This window comes from Scomber scombrus, chromosome 2, assembly GCF_963691925.1.
Source record: "Scomber scombrus chromosome 2, fScoSco1.1, whole genome shotgun sequence".
NCBI classification, from domain to species: Eukaryota; Metazoa; Chordata; class Actinopteri; order Scombriformes; family Scombridae; genus Scomber; species Scomber scombrus.
This window is the reverse complement of record NC_084971.1, coordinates 6732308-6746511: the sequence shown is the minus strand read 5'-3', so window position 1 is coordinate 6746511 and position 14204 is coordinate 6732308. Positions and strand designations below refer to the sequence as shown.

Sequence of the window (14204 nt, the reverse complement as noted above, 5' to 3'; positions counted from 1 at the left end):
GAAGCCATTCTAATTGTAATTCTATTCCCACATTAAAAACTCCAAATCAAACTTAAGTGACCCAAATACGTGTCCTTATATAAACTTGCCATCATACTCATCTACCTGTGTCAGGGAGCTGAGAACTGACAACGTCTCATCCGTGTCTTGCATGCTCACCACCTCCCACATCCCTCCGTTCGCCCTCCTCCTCCTCAGCTTCACCTGTGCACAGGGGAAGAAAATACACTCAGGATAAAGGAGGATCAGGCTTCCTACACATTTGTTACGACGGACTGATGATATCGTCAGCACATCATAGGTGAGATGATCCTATCATTAAAAACTAAATCCTCACATATTCCTGTCTTTTCCCAGTTTATGAAAAGTGGAACGAACTGAAATGTTCTTTACAGCCATGGAAAGATTTGAGGCATGACTCAAATATTTTGGTGACACAGGCTGACTGATTCTAATCGATGAATAGCTTCATGCGCTAAGGAGAAAAAAAAAGGCGAAATGACACACCAGAGGTCATTAGAGTGGTTGGATTTAAAAACATGCTGTAAAAACATAATGTTAGTGAGGCCTGAGTTAACATATCTGTGATTACTTCCTGAAAGAATGAGAAAGGCAAAAAAAAAAAAAAAGGGAAGCTGTACTTTATTACATGTTTCCTTTTTTTTTTTTACTTCCTTTTCATGGAGGGACATCACCTTACATGACACCAGAAATGTAAGTGTATTTTTACATCAATTTGTAATGTTGCCTAATACAGCAAAGCTTGGGGGTTTATCAACAGCCCACCTGCACCTCTCTGCAATACATTTTGGATTATTCATTCATTTCACAGATGAATTTTTACCTTGATAGAAATCTGTGCGGTCTCCATCATCTGCTGCATCTGCTTCATCTTAGCAAGGCTCTTCGTTCCTGTATTAGCATTAGCACACCTCTTCTCTGTAGAGTTTCCTCTCTCTTCTCCTGGCATCACTTCTCCTTCGACTCTTTTCTCAGTCATCTGATCATTGGTTTGACTATCCTCTAATCCTGCTCTTTCTTTAGCCAATACTTGTATGCTGTCGACAAAGTAAGATGATTGCTGGTAGGTGATGTCTCCTTCGGGTGTCAGGGAGTTGGAGGTGTCATTGAGGGAAATGGGGAAGGTCAGGTTACTGGACGTTTGTGAGGTTGATGTGGGATTTGTTAGACTGTCAGAGGATTGATATGATGTAGACTCTCCATCGCTTGGTGCTCCACTGGGCATCCTGGGAATGAGTGGGAAAGAAGTGGAGCACAAATGTTGCTCAAGTGTAATGTTTTGGGGTTGTACTAAGATAGAAAAGTCCAGATTTTGAGCGACAGAGAGCGCAGGCTCTGTGGTTGGAGTGTTAGTTTGGTTAGAGAGAGTGAAAGAGCTGCCCACTGCTTTTTCACCAGCATTAACAGTCTGCGTCCCTGTAGATACACAACTTCTCTTTTCCCTTGAAATATGTGTATCCTTCATTCCAGACATCTCGGCCTGAACTTGTGCATCCTGCATTTTTCTACACATTCTAAGACTCTGCCACCTCTCTTGGAACTCCATGTCCTTTGTCTTCCCATCTTTCTGTCCTCCTACAAGGTCTGCCATCCCTAACAGGCGGGCCGCAGCCAGCACGTCGTTCTGCTCTACGCTTCCATTTACCTCCAGCTCCCCAGAGTACAACAGGCCAACCAGCTTCAACAGGGTCTGGGGTTTCACAGCCTGGAGGTGGAGCTGGCGCTTCTGGCCGGATGGAGGAGATGGGGCGGCTGAGAGCTTCCGAGACAGGTAGGGACTGAGAGCTGCGAGGACACAGCTGTGGGTTGGGACTGAGATACCTTGACAAGAAAAAAATGAACCTGAGTTAATTCCTTAAATTCAAAACATTAAGTTTCATCTCATCCTGTTATCTCCTGTCTTGTACCTCACCCTCAGTTTGCAACAGGGTATCACAGAACTGCGCGCTGTTTTGTTGTTTCTGCAGCTCTCCAAGAAGCTGCATCTCATAACCCGGCAGTCGGTACCTCTGCATGTCCACATGAGCACTGGGAGAAAGGGAGGGAGAAAAGAGGAGGAGAAAGGTTTAAATGAAGGAGACTATTGTTAAGGACACACACAATGGGAAGGGGGGTGGAGGGGGAACTATGATGCTTTACAATCGTCTACTTTTATATAAGACAATACTGCATGTAACCCTTTTAAAATGTGATTTGTATGCTCTGACACTCCAGTAAACAACGATTTTCTAAGAAAGGCACACAAAAAAAGAATACCTGCTACTTTCTCCACCACGGGTTGGCTCATTGTGCCAGCTCTCAGTTTTTACACCATGTTAATAATATATCTCGCCTCTATAGAAAATGACATTAAGTTCTTTTGGGTTTTTACACCAACATTTCTTTTTACATTTTAAATCCATACAGCCTGTTGTGACAGCATTTTAGTAAGTGGCGTCTACAAAGTGTGAGCTCACTTTATAGCTTAGCATCAACAGCACCATCTTGGCAGAGCTGTGTGCGCGGATCAGCACGTGGAGGAGAAATTAACATTCAATGTCAGTCCGACATTTGACTTTTCGGTTAATTCAGGTTAATTCTGGTCATTTAACAACATGCTTTCCCGCTTCCACTTGTTGTTGTCGACCTCTTTTAGCCGCTGGATTCAGTAAGACGCACCATGCATGTTCTCCAGAGGGTCAAAAAGTTAAAATAGCGTCTTCTGGATATTGAGGCTAATAGCTAGCTGCATTATTAGCAGAAAAACACAATAATTAATATGCACCGTCCAGCTATTTCACACTGACGCAGTTTATGCTACCTTCAATTAACGCTGTTAGCTAACAGTATAGTGAAGCTCACACATTGCAGCTTTGGGTTAAAGTGAAGAAATTTACACTTACCGATATTTTTGTCGTTGCCGTTTATTGTAGGTGTTTTATCACGTATTTCGAAACTGTACTCCGTCCCAAAATGACACCTGACTTATCACTTGTTAAACACGTTCCTCTGTTATGGTTGCACCCATAATGCGCTGCTGAAAACTAAAGGCGACATCTACAGGCCGCAGTGTGTAATTACACTGAGGTCACATCAGAGCAGAGAACTCACAGCATTGTGCTCATTTGTTAATAAGGGACTTTTCCCATTAACTGATTTATATAAAACACACGCAAGAGGCAAAAAGGAAAAAAGGCTGTGCGAAATCATTTTCTTTTTTATTAAAAACAGTATTGCTAGTTACATAATTCATTCATAAATGTGAATGTGCAACTTTTAAGAGCCAAGGCAAAGAGATTAAGGTGTAGTCCAGAATCAGATATTACCATTAGTGTTTCCAGTATCAGATGACCGTATAGGAGGATTTTGCTCAGCTTGTTTTGCATTTAATTAAGACATAAACTGAATGTTTTAATCAAAACATAAAAACTGATTGCATATGCTTTTCACCCAAAACACCCAAAACAATTAAACCCAAATCAATATAAAAAAAATACATAAAACCATTCAAATTAACAATATTCTCTGGTATATATAGTTTTAACTGTGCTTTTATTTTATTTTTCTCCACTTTAATAGCAAATTCTGGTCTGCCTCCTTACACAGATTTTCTACAACAAACCCTTGCTCTCTCCTCTAGTCTCCACTTTTAAGTCAGTCCACTCTTGAAGGCAACTTGTAAAATGAGGCATCCTGTCATGTTTCAATTGGCAATGGAAAACAAAGGAAAAGGGGGGAAAAAAAGAAAAATCACACATAATACCCCCCTAGTGCTTCTTTAATCTTTAAGTATCTACATCTCACTCGGCACTAAAGAGTATGCAGTTTTCTATAGAATGAGCACTGCACTAAAGAAAAGTGGGCAAAAACATACAGTGTCCTCTCCCATGTGCTGTTCTTTAGTCTTAAAGCCAGGAAGGCTGAGTTTGTTAAGCAGTAAATTACACAGAACTCAAGTTTTTTTTTTAAACTTAGAGAAAAAAAACAATCCCAATAACAAGAATCAAGTCTTACTTACAAGTTCACATATTCCTTTATCTTGCAGAACACAAAACTGCTGAGTTTCATGTACAGTTTTCCAACTAGTGACCGCTGAGAAAAAGACACCTTGATTTGTTACCCATGTCGTGTTGGACGCACCCAATCAGAGCTGTCCTGAATGAGCGAGGCACTCCAGTTTAGCCCACACAGACGCTAATAGAGACAGTCTTGTATGTACACATTCATAATATTATCTGCAGATAAAAAGGAAAATGCAATCATTGAATCTGTAATATCTCAGAATAATTACAAAGGTAAGAGGGTTTACAGTTAATATTATTATAGAAATACAGCACACACACACACTACACTGGTGGAGAACTGTCTGTCTGCTCCATTTCTGTCTGTAAATTGTAAGATTATCCATATAGCGATCTCTCCCCCTTTATATCTATGGATCACAATCAAATACAGAAAATGCAGATTCTCCCATAAGTCTTGGCGACTTGCACCGACACAAACTGCGTACAAAAAGAAAGCAGATGACAGTTTTCAGTGTAACTACTGTAAAAAGTGTTTGAGTGTGTGTGTGAGCAAAGTTCTTGCGTTCAGTATTGGCAGTCGCAGCAGTAGCATTGTCTTTTGGCACATGTACATTACTGTGGTACAGCGCAAAGCAAGAAGAGGAACAAACACTATCAAAAACAGAAGCGGATGTTTTACACATATCTCATTAGATCAATAAACATTGGTTTTCAGTGGTAGGAAATCATTTTTTTGTAGTGTTTAACCATTGGAGAAAAAAAAAAATTACACATTCCCTCAATTTCTTCAAAACTGTAATAGATATTAATGTAAAATTTCACCAAAGTGTCCTGTTCTGATCCCAACAGTTCCTTTTAAATCAGTCTAACTCTACGCTCCGACGTCCAGGAATTTACACTCATGATGAAGCCACAGTCTCTGCTTTTAGTTGAAGAGCATTTAGTGTTGTCCAAGTCCTAGTGTTGTTGTAAGGGGGGGGGGGGGGGGGGGGGGGGGGGGGGTGTTGTAGTGTTGTAGGAGAAGCTTGTGGCGCGGTGTCCGATTAAGTGGTTTAGCATTTTGGAGTTCGGGGGACATGCGCAAGCACAAAGTGGTCATAGTGTCACTTCCGGATGTCCACAGGGAGCGTAGAGCAACGTCAGTTTTCCGTGTGATTTCATTAGTTTGTCAGCTGCAAAGGAGGAATGTAACAGAGAGAAAGAGAGAGAAAGAGAGAGAGAGTGAGAGAGAGAGAGAGAGAGAGAAGGAAGGAGAGAAGCTGCAAAAAGAGTAAAGAGGGGACTGAGGAGAAAATGTAAAAGGATGGAGTGTAGTCCCATCGGTAGTGTCATGGTCCCCCATTTGTCAGTTCAGCAAGGGCAGTAGGTAGGAGGAGGCTGTCGTCTTGTGATGCACACAATCAGTTTTTCTGCAAGAAAAAAAAAAGAGTGTGGGAATCAATCACGCAGAGCAGCTGACGAGAGGCGCGTTCATGCCCCGGCGGAAAGAATTTCAACATTTAAAAATTCAGATTCACAACAACAAAGGCCTTACAAACACAGTAAACACACACACAAATATTACACATTAGTTTCTGCTTCTGCTGGCAACAGATTCACCACGTTACACCAAAATGTGCAAAGACAGAAAAAAAAAATCACTTTGACACTTTTCACCAGCAGGGGGAGCAAAAAGCAACAGTCCAAATACAGTACAGTGGAAGCTCACTGACAACACTGATCACTGTCAAACACATTAATAGTCACAATTCTTAACACGCAGCTAAGACATTGGGCCGTGCAGTGAGTCGAGAAGAGCAGCCGATGGGACACACATACCATGCGCTGACATGCAGTGTGACTGTGGGTGTAGCCTAACCATCGTAAGAATCCATTAGAGGCAAAGAGGCTTGCCTCTCCCCATACATCCCTCCCTGAGAGAGAGAGAGAGAGAATTAGAGAGAATGTGAGACAGAGAGAGAGAGAAAGAGAGAGAGACACACAAAAGAGGCAGAAAGAAACAAAGAGAATGACCAAAGGAGATAAAGAGAGAAAGAGATACAAGACACAGCAGGGAGGGTGTAAATAAAGAAATAAAGAGGGTTAAGTGTGAAAATCCAGAGAACCATGAAAAAGAAAGAAGATTAGAAAAAGAAAGTTAGGGGGAAAAAGTAGACACAGATGAGGAAAAAAGAAGGGTTACAAAAGGTTAGTTTAATTAGTTAGGTCATGTGCCGGAGGGGAAAAAGAACACCGGTGAGAAATTATGTGCAAGACACAAATAAAAACCCCAGTGCTTTAAAGAGACATGCGTCGACATGCTGTCTGTGGGTGTGAGTGTGTGAGAGCGTGTCCCTTCACACGGTTACGTTTTTAACTGGAGGTGAGGATACTGGGCTGTGTATCATCTCTGAAATCTGGAACCTCAAAAGGTGTTGCACAAGTTTCATTTTCATAATCATTTCCATCTTTTTTTACACACACCGTGTTGTGCAATACACGGTGCAATACTAATATACATTATTCAGCTGAGTGACGGCACAAACGCTGACATCAATTCAGTGGAATTATTTCACAGACATGACGATGCAGCGGTTTCATGCACCAAAGACAGCTGCTGAAACATCTGTTTAAAGCTGCACCATTAGTTTGATTTTTAACATTATTTTCTATGACTTGTTTGTAGTCAACAATCAATTAATTTGGTCTGTAAAACAACAGTAAACTGTGAAAATTGTCTGTCAGAATATCCTTGAGTGCAAGTGACGTCTTCAAATGTTGATCAATAGTTCAAAACCCCAAGATGATTTAGGCACCTGCATTTATTTACTATAATGTAAAGACAAGCAAAAGCACCAAATACTTTCATTTGAGAAACTTGATTAATTTGGTGTTTTTGCTATGAAAATCAAACTAAAATGATTAATCAATTATCAAAATATTCTCAGGTAAATTTTCAGTTGACTAATCAATTGACTAAGCTCTACATTCATTAAATGTGACAGCTGACAGTAGATGCTGAAAACCGGCTAGTAGGCTCCTATTATATTTGCACAGTGTTCTTTTTCTTGGTACGTAGCTGGCAAAACATATTATCCACAGCCTGCTTTCTTTGACAATCACTCTTGAAAATGATTATCTTGTCTGTGCTATTTGATATATTTTTTAAGGTAATTGTATAAAATTGTAAGAAAGGAATGTGAGGTGGTACAGAACTGTATGCATGACATTATGTTAGGAGTAAAGGAGTTATGTTATTGCCATTAATGTGCAGTCATGCAAGGTATTGCGTGATAAGTATGTGTCTGTATGTGTGTGTGTGTGTGTGTGTGTCTGTGTGTGTATGCACATAGGCATTGTTTACCTGTACTCCATCTTTGTCAGCAGGTTGAAGTGTGTCATCCAGAGTGTTCCTTCTCCCTCTCTGGTCCAGTGTGGAGTAGGCATCTGGAGAGAAGTTATATATGTTAAACCAGACATGCAAAGATCTCACAAATCTCACGTAAAACTGCCTCATTGTTAAATTTAATCTGCTACACATGGCAATATCATAACACCCTAATGTGATACTGGTCAGTTGGGTGTGTATGGGTAGTTTCTGCGTTCACACTTGCCTGGTCCCATGTCATTCAGTGGAATCATTTCACGGTCACCTTTGCCTCCTGTGCATAAACACACAAACACAACCAGCATCAGCATCACAGCTTTCTCTGAAACGTTAAAACTATCTGTTCAGGGTTTATAGCTGGAGCTACGTCCTGCCAAAGATAGAGGCGTGTAGGTGTGTAGAGCATTCTCTAAGCATTTCTACATGTCAGACCGGAGCTTGATAGTATTTGCAGATATATAGTTGACGTCACTTTCAAGTGTTACAGTATGGGTGGGGTTTGAACATTTTAAAATTAGTGTCAAAGAGCTTAAATAATATTTGATATAAATCTCTATGATTAAATATCCTACTTGGGATTATCTTAAGTGTCTCAATCTGGTAAACTCATATGTGTTGCTTGAAAAAAACCATGTTAGATTTTTGGAGGTTTGCAAACAGCCTATTATTATATTATATGAACAACTTATCAACTGCAGCACATAGAAATTCACTGAAATGATGTAACTAAAGAAATATTTACTATAAATAAAAGTAGACAAACAAGACTTTGAACTCTACAGGGCATCTGAGGACAGGCAACACTAAAGGTATTTAGAGGCATTGTTCGCTTTATGTGCTTGTGCTTCCCTTTTGCTTCCTGACCTTTGTCTATGAGCGGCAGAGTGCTGTCCTCATATCCTCCGTTGGCCCTGGTGTTGTTGCTGGGAGGGTTTAAGTTGACCATGAAGTCTGTCTTCTTCCAGCCATCCTTCTCCAGAGTGCGCCGCAGTTCCTTGTAACCCCACACTGTCTGCAGCACCAGGCCGGCCCCGCGCACCTCCCGCTCAGAACGGTTACTGGCGATCCCGAAAACAAGCAAAGGCAGGAGAAATTAATGGACCAAAAAAAAAAAAAAAAGACTCAAATACTCACACATCTGCATCCCCCACCCCTCCCCAAACTGCTAATCCACAAAGACCCTCACCCGTCCTTGTTGATGAGCACCAGTCTCTCGATTCCCTGTGAGGCCCTGAGGATCTTAGCTGCTTCCAGACTGGAGCCCAGCACCTCATGGAGCGTGCTCAATACCGACACCACCGTCTCTTCTGACAGCGCTCGCACAGGCTGACTCTGACCGCCGCCGGGCAGGTTGGCCACCAGGTGAGGCACCGCATGTTTACCTGAAGACAGATTGAATTAAAAACACACTCAGATACTGACTGTAGGTCCTGATGCAAAAACTATTAAAACATCTGGTTTCTCCTTGGTTAAGAGTGTTTTAAGTCTCACCTAGCAGATCTCTGTTGCGTGCGTCGATCGCCAGGTTGCGGAGCGCTCCAGACATGGCTCGGACCACGCGGTCGTTGCCGTGGGCCAAAAGTTCAGTCATCATGGGTAGACCCTTCTCCATGCGCAGCAAGGCACGGATGTATCGACCATACTAAACAGAGACACACATATCAGTTGTTGTTGTTTTTAAAAAGAGAGCCACGATACTCCACCTTTGATAAAAAGAGAATTAAAGGGGTTTTCGTATGCAAATGAAAGTGTGTACAAGACTAGATTGACTAATATCTGACTAGCCCTGTTTGGTCCCTTAGCAAAACTCAAAGAGAATCCCATAATTTGAGACAATAGCTCTCCGAAGTAAAGCTGGTGTGTTGCTGCTGTAAAATAAAATAGGACGATAGTTGAGAGCGGTTCTTACACTCCAGAGCCTCCGGCGCACAGGTTCTGAACGGCTCCAGCTGAGGCTTCCAACACTGTGGGATTCTTGGACTCCTTAAGCAGAGAGGTGTAGATGCGGACCACCTCCGGCTGGTACAACAGCTCATAACCTACAGGAGGGAGGGAGAGGGGAGTGGGGGGGGTGGAGGGAAGTATGGAGAAGCAAGTTAGAACAGTGGGAGTGATTGATGGGACATAAACAGAGGAGACGAAAAGGTTCAAAATGGTTTGAGAGGGAGAAATTAAAGTAAATGAATAAATGCACATTGTCCCTTTAGTGCAACATATTAATTGATTAAGACAGTAGTTACCTTTAGCAAGTGTGGTCCTCTTTGGAATGTCTATAACATCTGCAGTTGCATCCTCATCTTTCCTACCTGGAACCAAACATCAACATCACAGCCTTAGAAACACAATAACAACAGTCTGGCATCAGCTCCGACTCTAAATATACTTTAGTGCTACTTTACTTTAGTGACCTACATCTGCTGTTAGTTCATTTCTTCTAGTTTGGTTAAACACAAACCAAAAATTGAGATGCATTTTCTCTACTTTAGCTTCAATTTAATTCTTTTCACGGTGAGAAGAAGGCGTGCGTGTTAGTACTCTGACCTGTTAGCTCAGCTACTCTACAACAAGCACTACCATCAACAACAACAGCACGAACGAGCGAGCGAAAGCAAAGTGCAGTCATACAGAGGTAAAGAGCTTACCTTTGGAAAACCACTCATCTGTAAGCCCAGCGCCACAAGGGGAAGAGAGGAACGGAGGAGGGAGAGAGAAAGGAGGGATGAAGAGTGAGAAGAGAATGGCGGAACAGAAGGCAGAGAGAGCATTTACTTAAGAGAGGGGGAAAAAAGCAGCCATCACTGAGGCACCCAGTTAACACCTGCTTACATCCCCAACAGCACCCAACTGCCCCCCCCCACACACACACACATACACGATCAGCAATGTGACATGCTAAATAAAGCCAATCAAAAGACACATCAGCTCATGTATCAATCTCATATATACACATACATCTAACCGCTCTGTACAGTATCAGTTTTGGGAATTCAACATAAATGATGAACTGGTGCATTTTTGAGCAACACAAAAGTGGAAATAATTTTTAAAAAACAACACACGTACAGAAGATTTCACAAACCAATATATTGATATTCAATGTGTAATGCAGTGACTCTTGTTTAGCACCTACTCAAATCTTTTGTATCATTGTAACACCTTTTATAAAACTCACATCACAGCCACACCTGCAATATTTCTGTACAGCTGAAATACATCTTACATATCCATATTCATGTTGACAGATGTTGCTCATTGTCCCTGCAAAATTCGATTAAAATAATAACAGAGGAGAAAGCCCCGAAGCAGTACAAAAGGGGTGGTGGTGGCGGGTGGTGGTGGTGGTGGGGGGGTAGTAGTTTAGTTTAGAAAGAACAAAATCGATACTCTCACTGAAACGCAAACAGAGCAGCTGCAGAGAGGATGAGCTTTCTCTCAGTTGGGGAAATTGTTAACATTCCTGTGTGAGCCAGTGGTTTTGTTTGTGCAAGTGTACTTGTGTGTGTGTGTGTGTGTGTGTGTGTGTGTGTGTGTGTGTGTGTGTGTGTGTGTGTGTGTGTGTGTGTGTGTGTGTGTGTGTGTGTGTGTGTGTGTGTGTCAGTATCAGTCGACTGAGACGCTCGTCAACAGTGACATCACTGCTAATGTGCCTCCTACTGAGTGAACAAATAGAGTACATGCCGTCTCTCTCTCTCTCTCTCTCTCTCTCTCTCTCTCTCTCTCTCTCTCTCTCTCTCTCTCTCTCTCTCTCTCTCTCTCTCTCTCTCTCTCTCTCTCTCTCTCTCTCTCTCTCTCTCTCTCTCTCTCTCTCTCTCTCTCTCTCTCTCTCTCTCTCTCTCTCTCTCTCTCTCTCTCTCTCTCTCTCTCTCTCTCTCTCTCTCTCTCTCTCTCTCTCTAGTACAGACCTTTGCTCTTGCGGGAACTGAAGCAGCCGCCCTTCTGGCTGGACGGGGCGGGGCCTTGGTTGAGGGGTGCAGCCTCTTGGTAGCGCTCACAGCCAGGGATTTCGCGATGCACATGATAGGACAAGTTCCTCAGCAAACACACACTGTTCTCTATCAACTGCAATGAGGGAGAAATAAAAAGGGGAAGGTGGAGAAAAAGGAAGGTTTATTAAAATGAAAAAAGGGTGGAACCGAGGGGGTCAAGTCAACGAGGGGAGCTCCGCGCACCTTATTGTCGACGTCTTTGCAGTCGATCTGGGATTGGACGATGTACATGAGCGAGTCGACCAATCCTGTGCACTCCCTCAGCTTCCTCCTGGCCTCGCTCCGCTCCGAACTCACGTTTCTTCAGACGACGAGTGGAAAGTTGAGAAGAGGAAGAAACAACAAGAATGTGAAACAAAACAAGGATTAGAGGCATGAACGGCTCGGAGAAATAAATGAGGCAGCAAAAAGGAGGTTTCGAGGGGAACGGCAGTGTCCATTTCAGCAGCTACAAAAGGATTCCAGCGCACAAAGCTCGAACACCCTCCCCCCCCCAAGAGTAGTTTGAATGAAACTCCTGTTAAATGTGCTGGTTTACAAAGAGAGTACAGTTTGACGAGATCAAGTTACAACTCTGGGCTAATTTTCTCAGTGCTGTCTGAATGAATCAGACTTACAGATATAAAACAGAACTACACTGCGTGGAAACAAATGATCTCTTCATTTACTGATGTGGATGGGATGCGAGGAAAGTACCACGAAGGAGAAAACTAATGATATTAATTCTTGTCTTTTCAGTGACAGACACACACTCCAACACAATACCAGGACACATTCCTCTCCACAGCAGGGGGCACTGATTCCACTTCAGTACATAGTTCAGGATATTTATTTATGTTGTGCTAGTCAAACATTTATAATGTCAAATACAGATCAAATCAAATCTGGACAGTGGCTTACTTATCAAAAGAGAAGCTGTAGATTTTCTATATTTAAAAAAAAAAACAGAGCCAGGTTTGATCATAGACAGTAAAACCTCTGCGTGCAGAAAGAAAAGGGAAATAATAACCTGAACTCTTGAAAGAAACAGAAAGTAAGCACTCCACTCAGGGGAAGATGGATTAATCAATGCCAGGTCTTACCTTTTACTCACTAATCTTTGATATAAAGCAATGACAGACCAGGAAGACAAACAAAGCCCGGCCATTTTACCTCTGGCTGCCATTGCCGAGCAAAATATGTTGCCATGTATAAAGGTGTTGCTGGTGATACACAGTGTTTGTGCATGTGTGTTTTACATGAGTTGCCAACCTCACCCACTGTCATTTTGCGTTTCTTTTTTAAACAGACATAGAAGCCCATTTAGTTAATTTCCATGTATCATATTAATCAAATTTTAAAAAGTACTAGGCGTGTTACAATTAGAAAGTGAAAGTGTGTCTGCTCAGTGACCGTCTGCAGCAGCAGGAGCAGCAGAGTCTCAGCACAGAGTAGCAGAGTAAGATATCTGTCCTCCCTCCTGCTCTCTGCTGTAAACTCATGTAGCTGTTAGGGAGCAGCTGCTTTCATGTCTCCCTGGGTCTTGGTGCTTGTTTTTTAGCAGAAAACTCTCCCGCTCTCTGCTTGCTCTCCATTGGTAGGCAGGTGGCTCAGGTAACTGCAGCCTCACTGTCTCTCACACACACGCTGTCCTTTTCCTTAAACTACTAAGAGTCTCCCAGACAACGACACGAGGTTGACTCTCATTTCACAACAGGGCTGCACAGAGGCTCCCAAATACTAGGAATTTCTGAATGAATGGATATTAGGTATTATTCTTGGCATTAAAAATACTTTTTTTGGCAGCTTGCCAGACCAAGGAGAACCCCCACCGAGCCAATTATAGAGAACAACTAACATAACATTGTTATCAGTATCTGCAAAACCCGACAATATACTGCTACTGAAATGACAGATCTGTAACTTTAACACTGGCCAGACTGTTTCTGCAAGTCTCAAGTTATTCACACATACTTTTCTTGACCCACAAATGGACGCTGTAATTAACCGTGTGGTCAAGGGGAATGCATAGATAACAGAGCCCCTGGCTAGTACATACTGTTTACACTGTGTAAGTCAATGCCCCACTGTCCTCCGCCCGCTCCCTCCCTGTAAACTCTCTGATTCCCTTCTTTCAGTGACCGAGAGGTTACGGATCTCTTCAATCGAGCCAGCATTTGTTTTTAATAACTGATATTTAACCGTAATCTTTTAATGAGCACTAAAATTCAAAAATATTTCCTGTTTATAAGCAGAGAACGTCTGACAGAATATTGTTTTACTGAAAGAGTAGTTGGATGAAAGTATACTTTTACCACAGTTGTTAAATTCATATTATAGGGGACAAGTCACTAATTTAACCTGCCATATTTCAGAATCTCTGGGGAACAGTAAATTACAGACAAGTGCACAAAGACCACAAATATTCCAAAAATAGAAAGTCACCGAAAGCAGCGATTGTCTAACTCATTAAAGAAGGCTTATATGAGCCATTTAAAGGGCATTTCAGTTTCTTGAAGAATGGGCCAGTTTATTGTGATGGAGAAAATCTGACTCTCATCTTTCTGATTATCAGTGGGCTAAAAGGCTCCACATGAACACAGCTGCTCTCCCTCTTCTCCACTGAAAACCCTACATAATGCTTTCTCTGCTCTGTTAACTCGTCATTACTCCCTTCCTCCCTCATACATCCCACTGCTCGAGCAGTCTGTTGTGCTGGCAACAGTACAACTCTGGTTCCTCTCGTCTACATCAACCCTCCCTCCATCCATCCATCCATCTCCTCCTTATCATAACGAGCAGTCAAATGGCTCCTGCCTCCACCCATCTAAACATCAATACTTCCTT

The 14204-nt window shown here is 42.2% G+C and overlaps 1 protein-coding gene across 1 annotated transcript in view; it reads right to left on the bottom strand.

The window, feature by feature from the left end:
* Positions 1-3201: 3201 nt before the first annotated feature.
* Positions 3202-14204, bottom strand: part of ctnnd1 (catenin (cadherin-associated protein), delta 1) — a gene marked incomplete in the record, with an annotated part of 26370 nt that continues 15367 nt past the window's right edge. The window contains 11 exon segments of the mRNA XM_062427071.1: positions 3202-5434; positions 5884-5938; positions 7369-7451; positions 7619-7666; positions 8257-8450; positions 8579-8774; positions 8884-9034; positions 9304-9431; positions 9633-9698; positions 11295-11451; positions 11562-11679. Coding sequence (XP_062283055.1) covers positions 5376-5434; positions 5884-5938; positions 7369-7451; positions 7619-7666; positions 8257-8450; positions 8579-8774; positions 8884-9034; positions 9304-9431; positions 9633-9698; positions 11295-11451; positions 11562-11679 — 1255 coding nt within the window.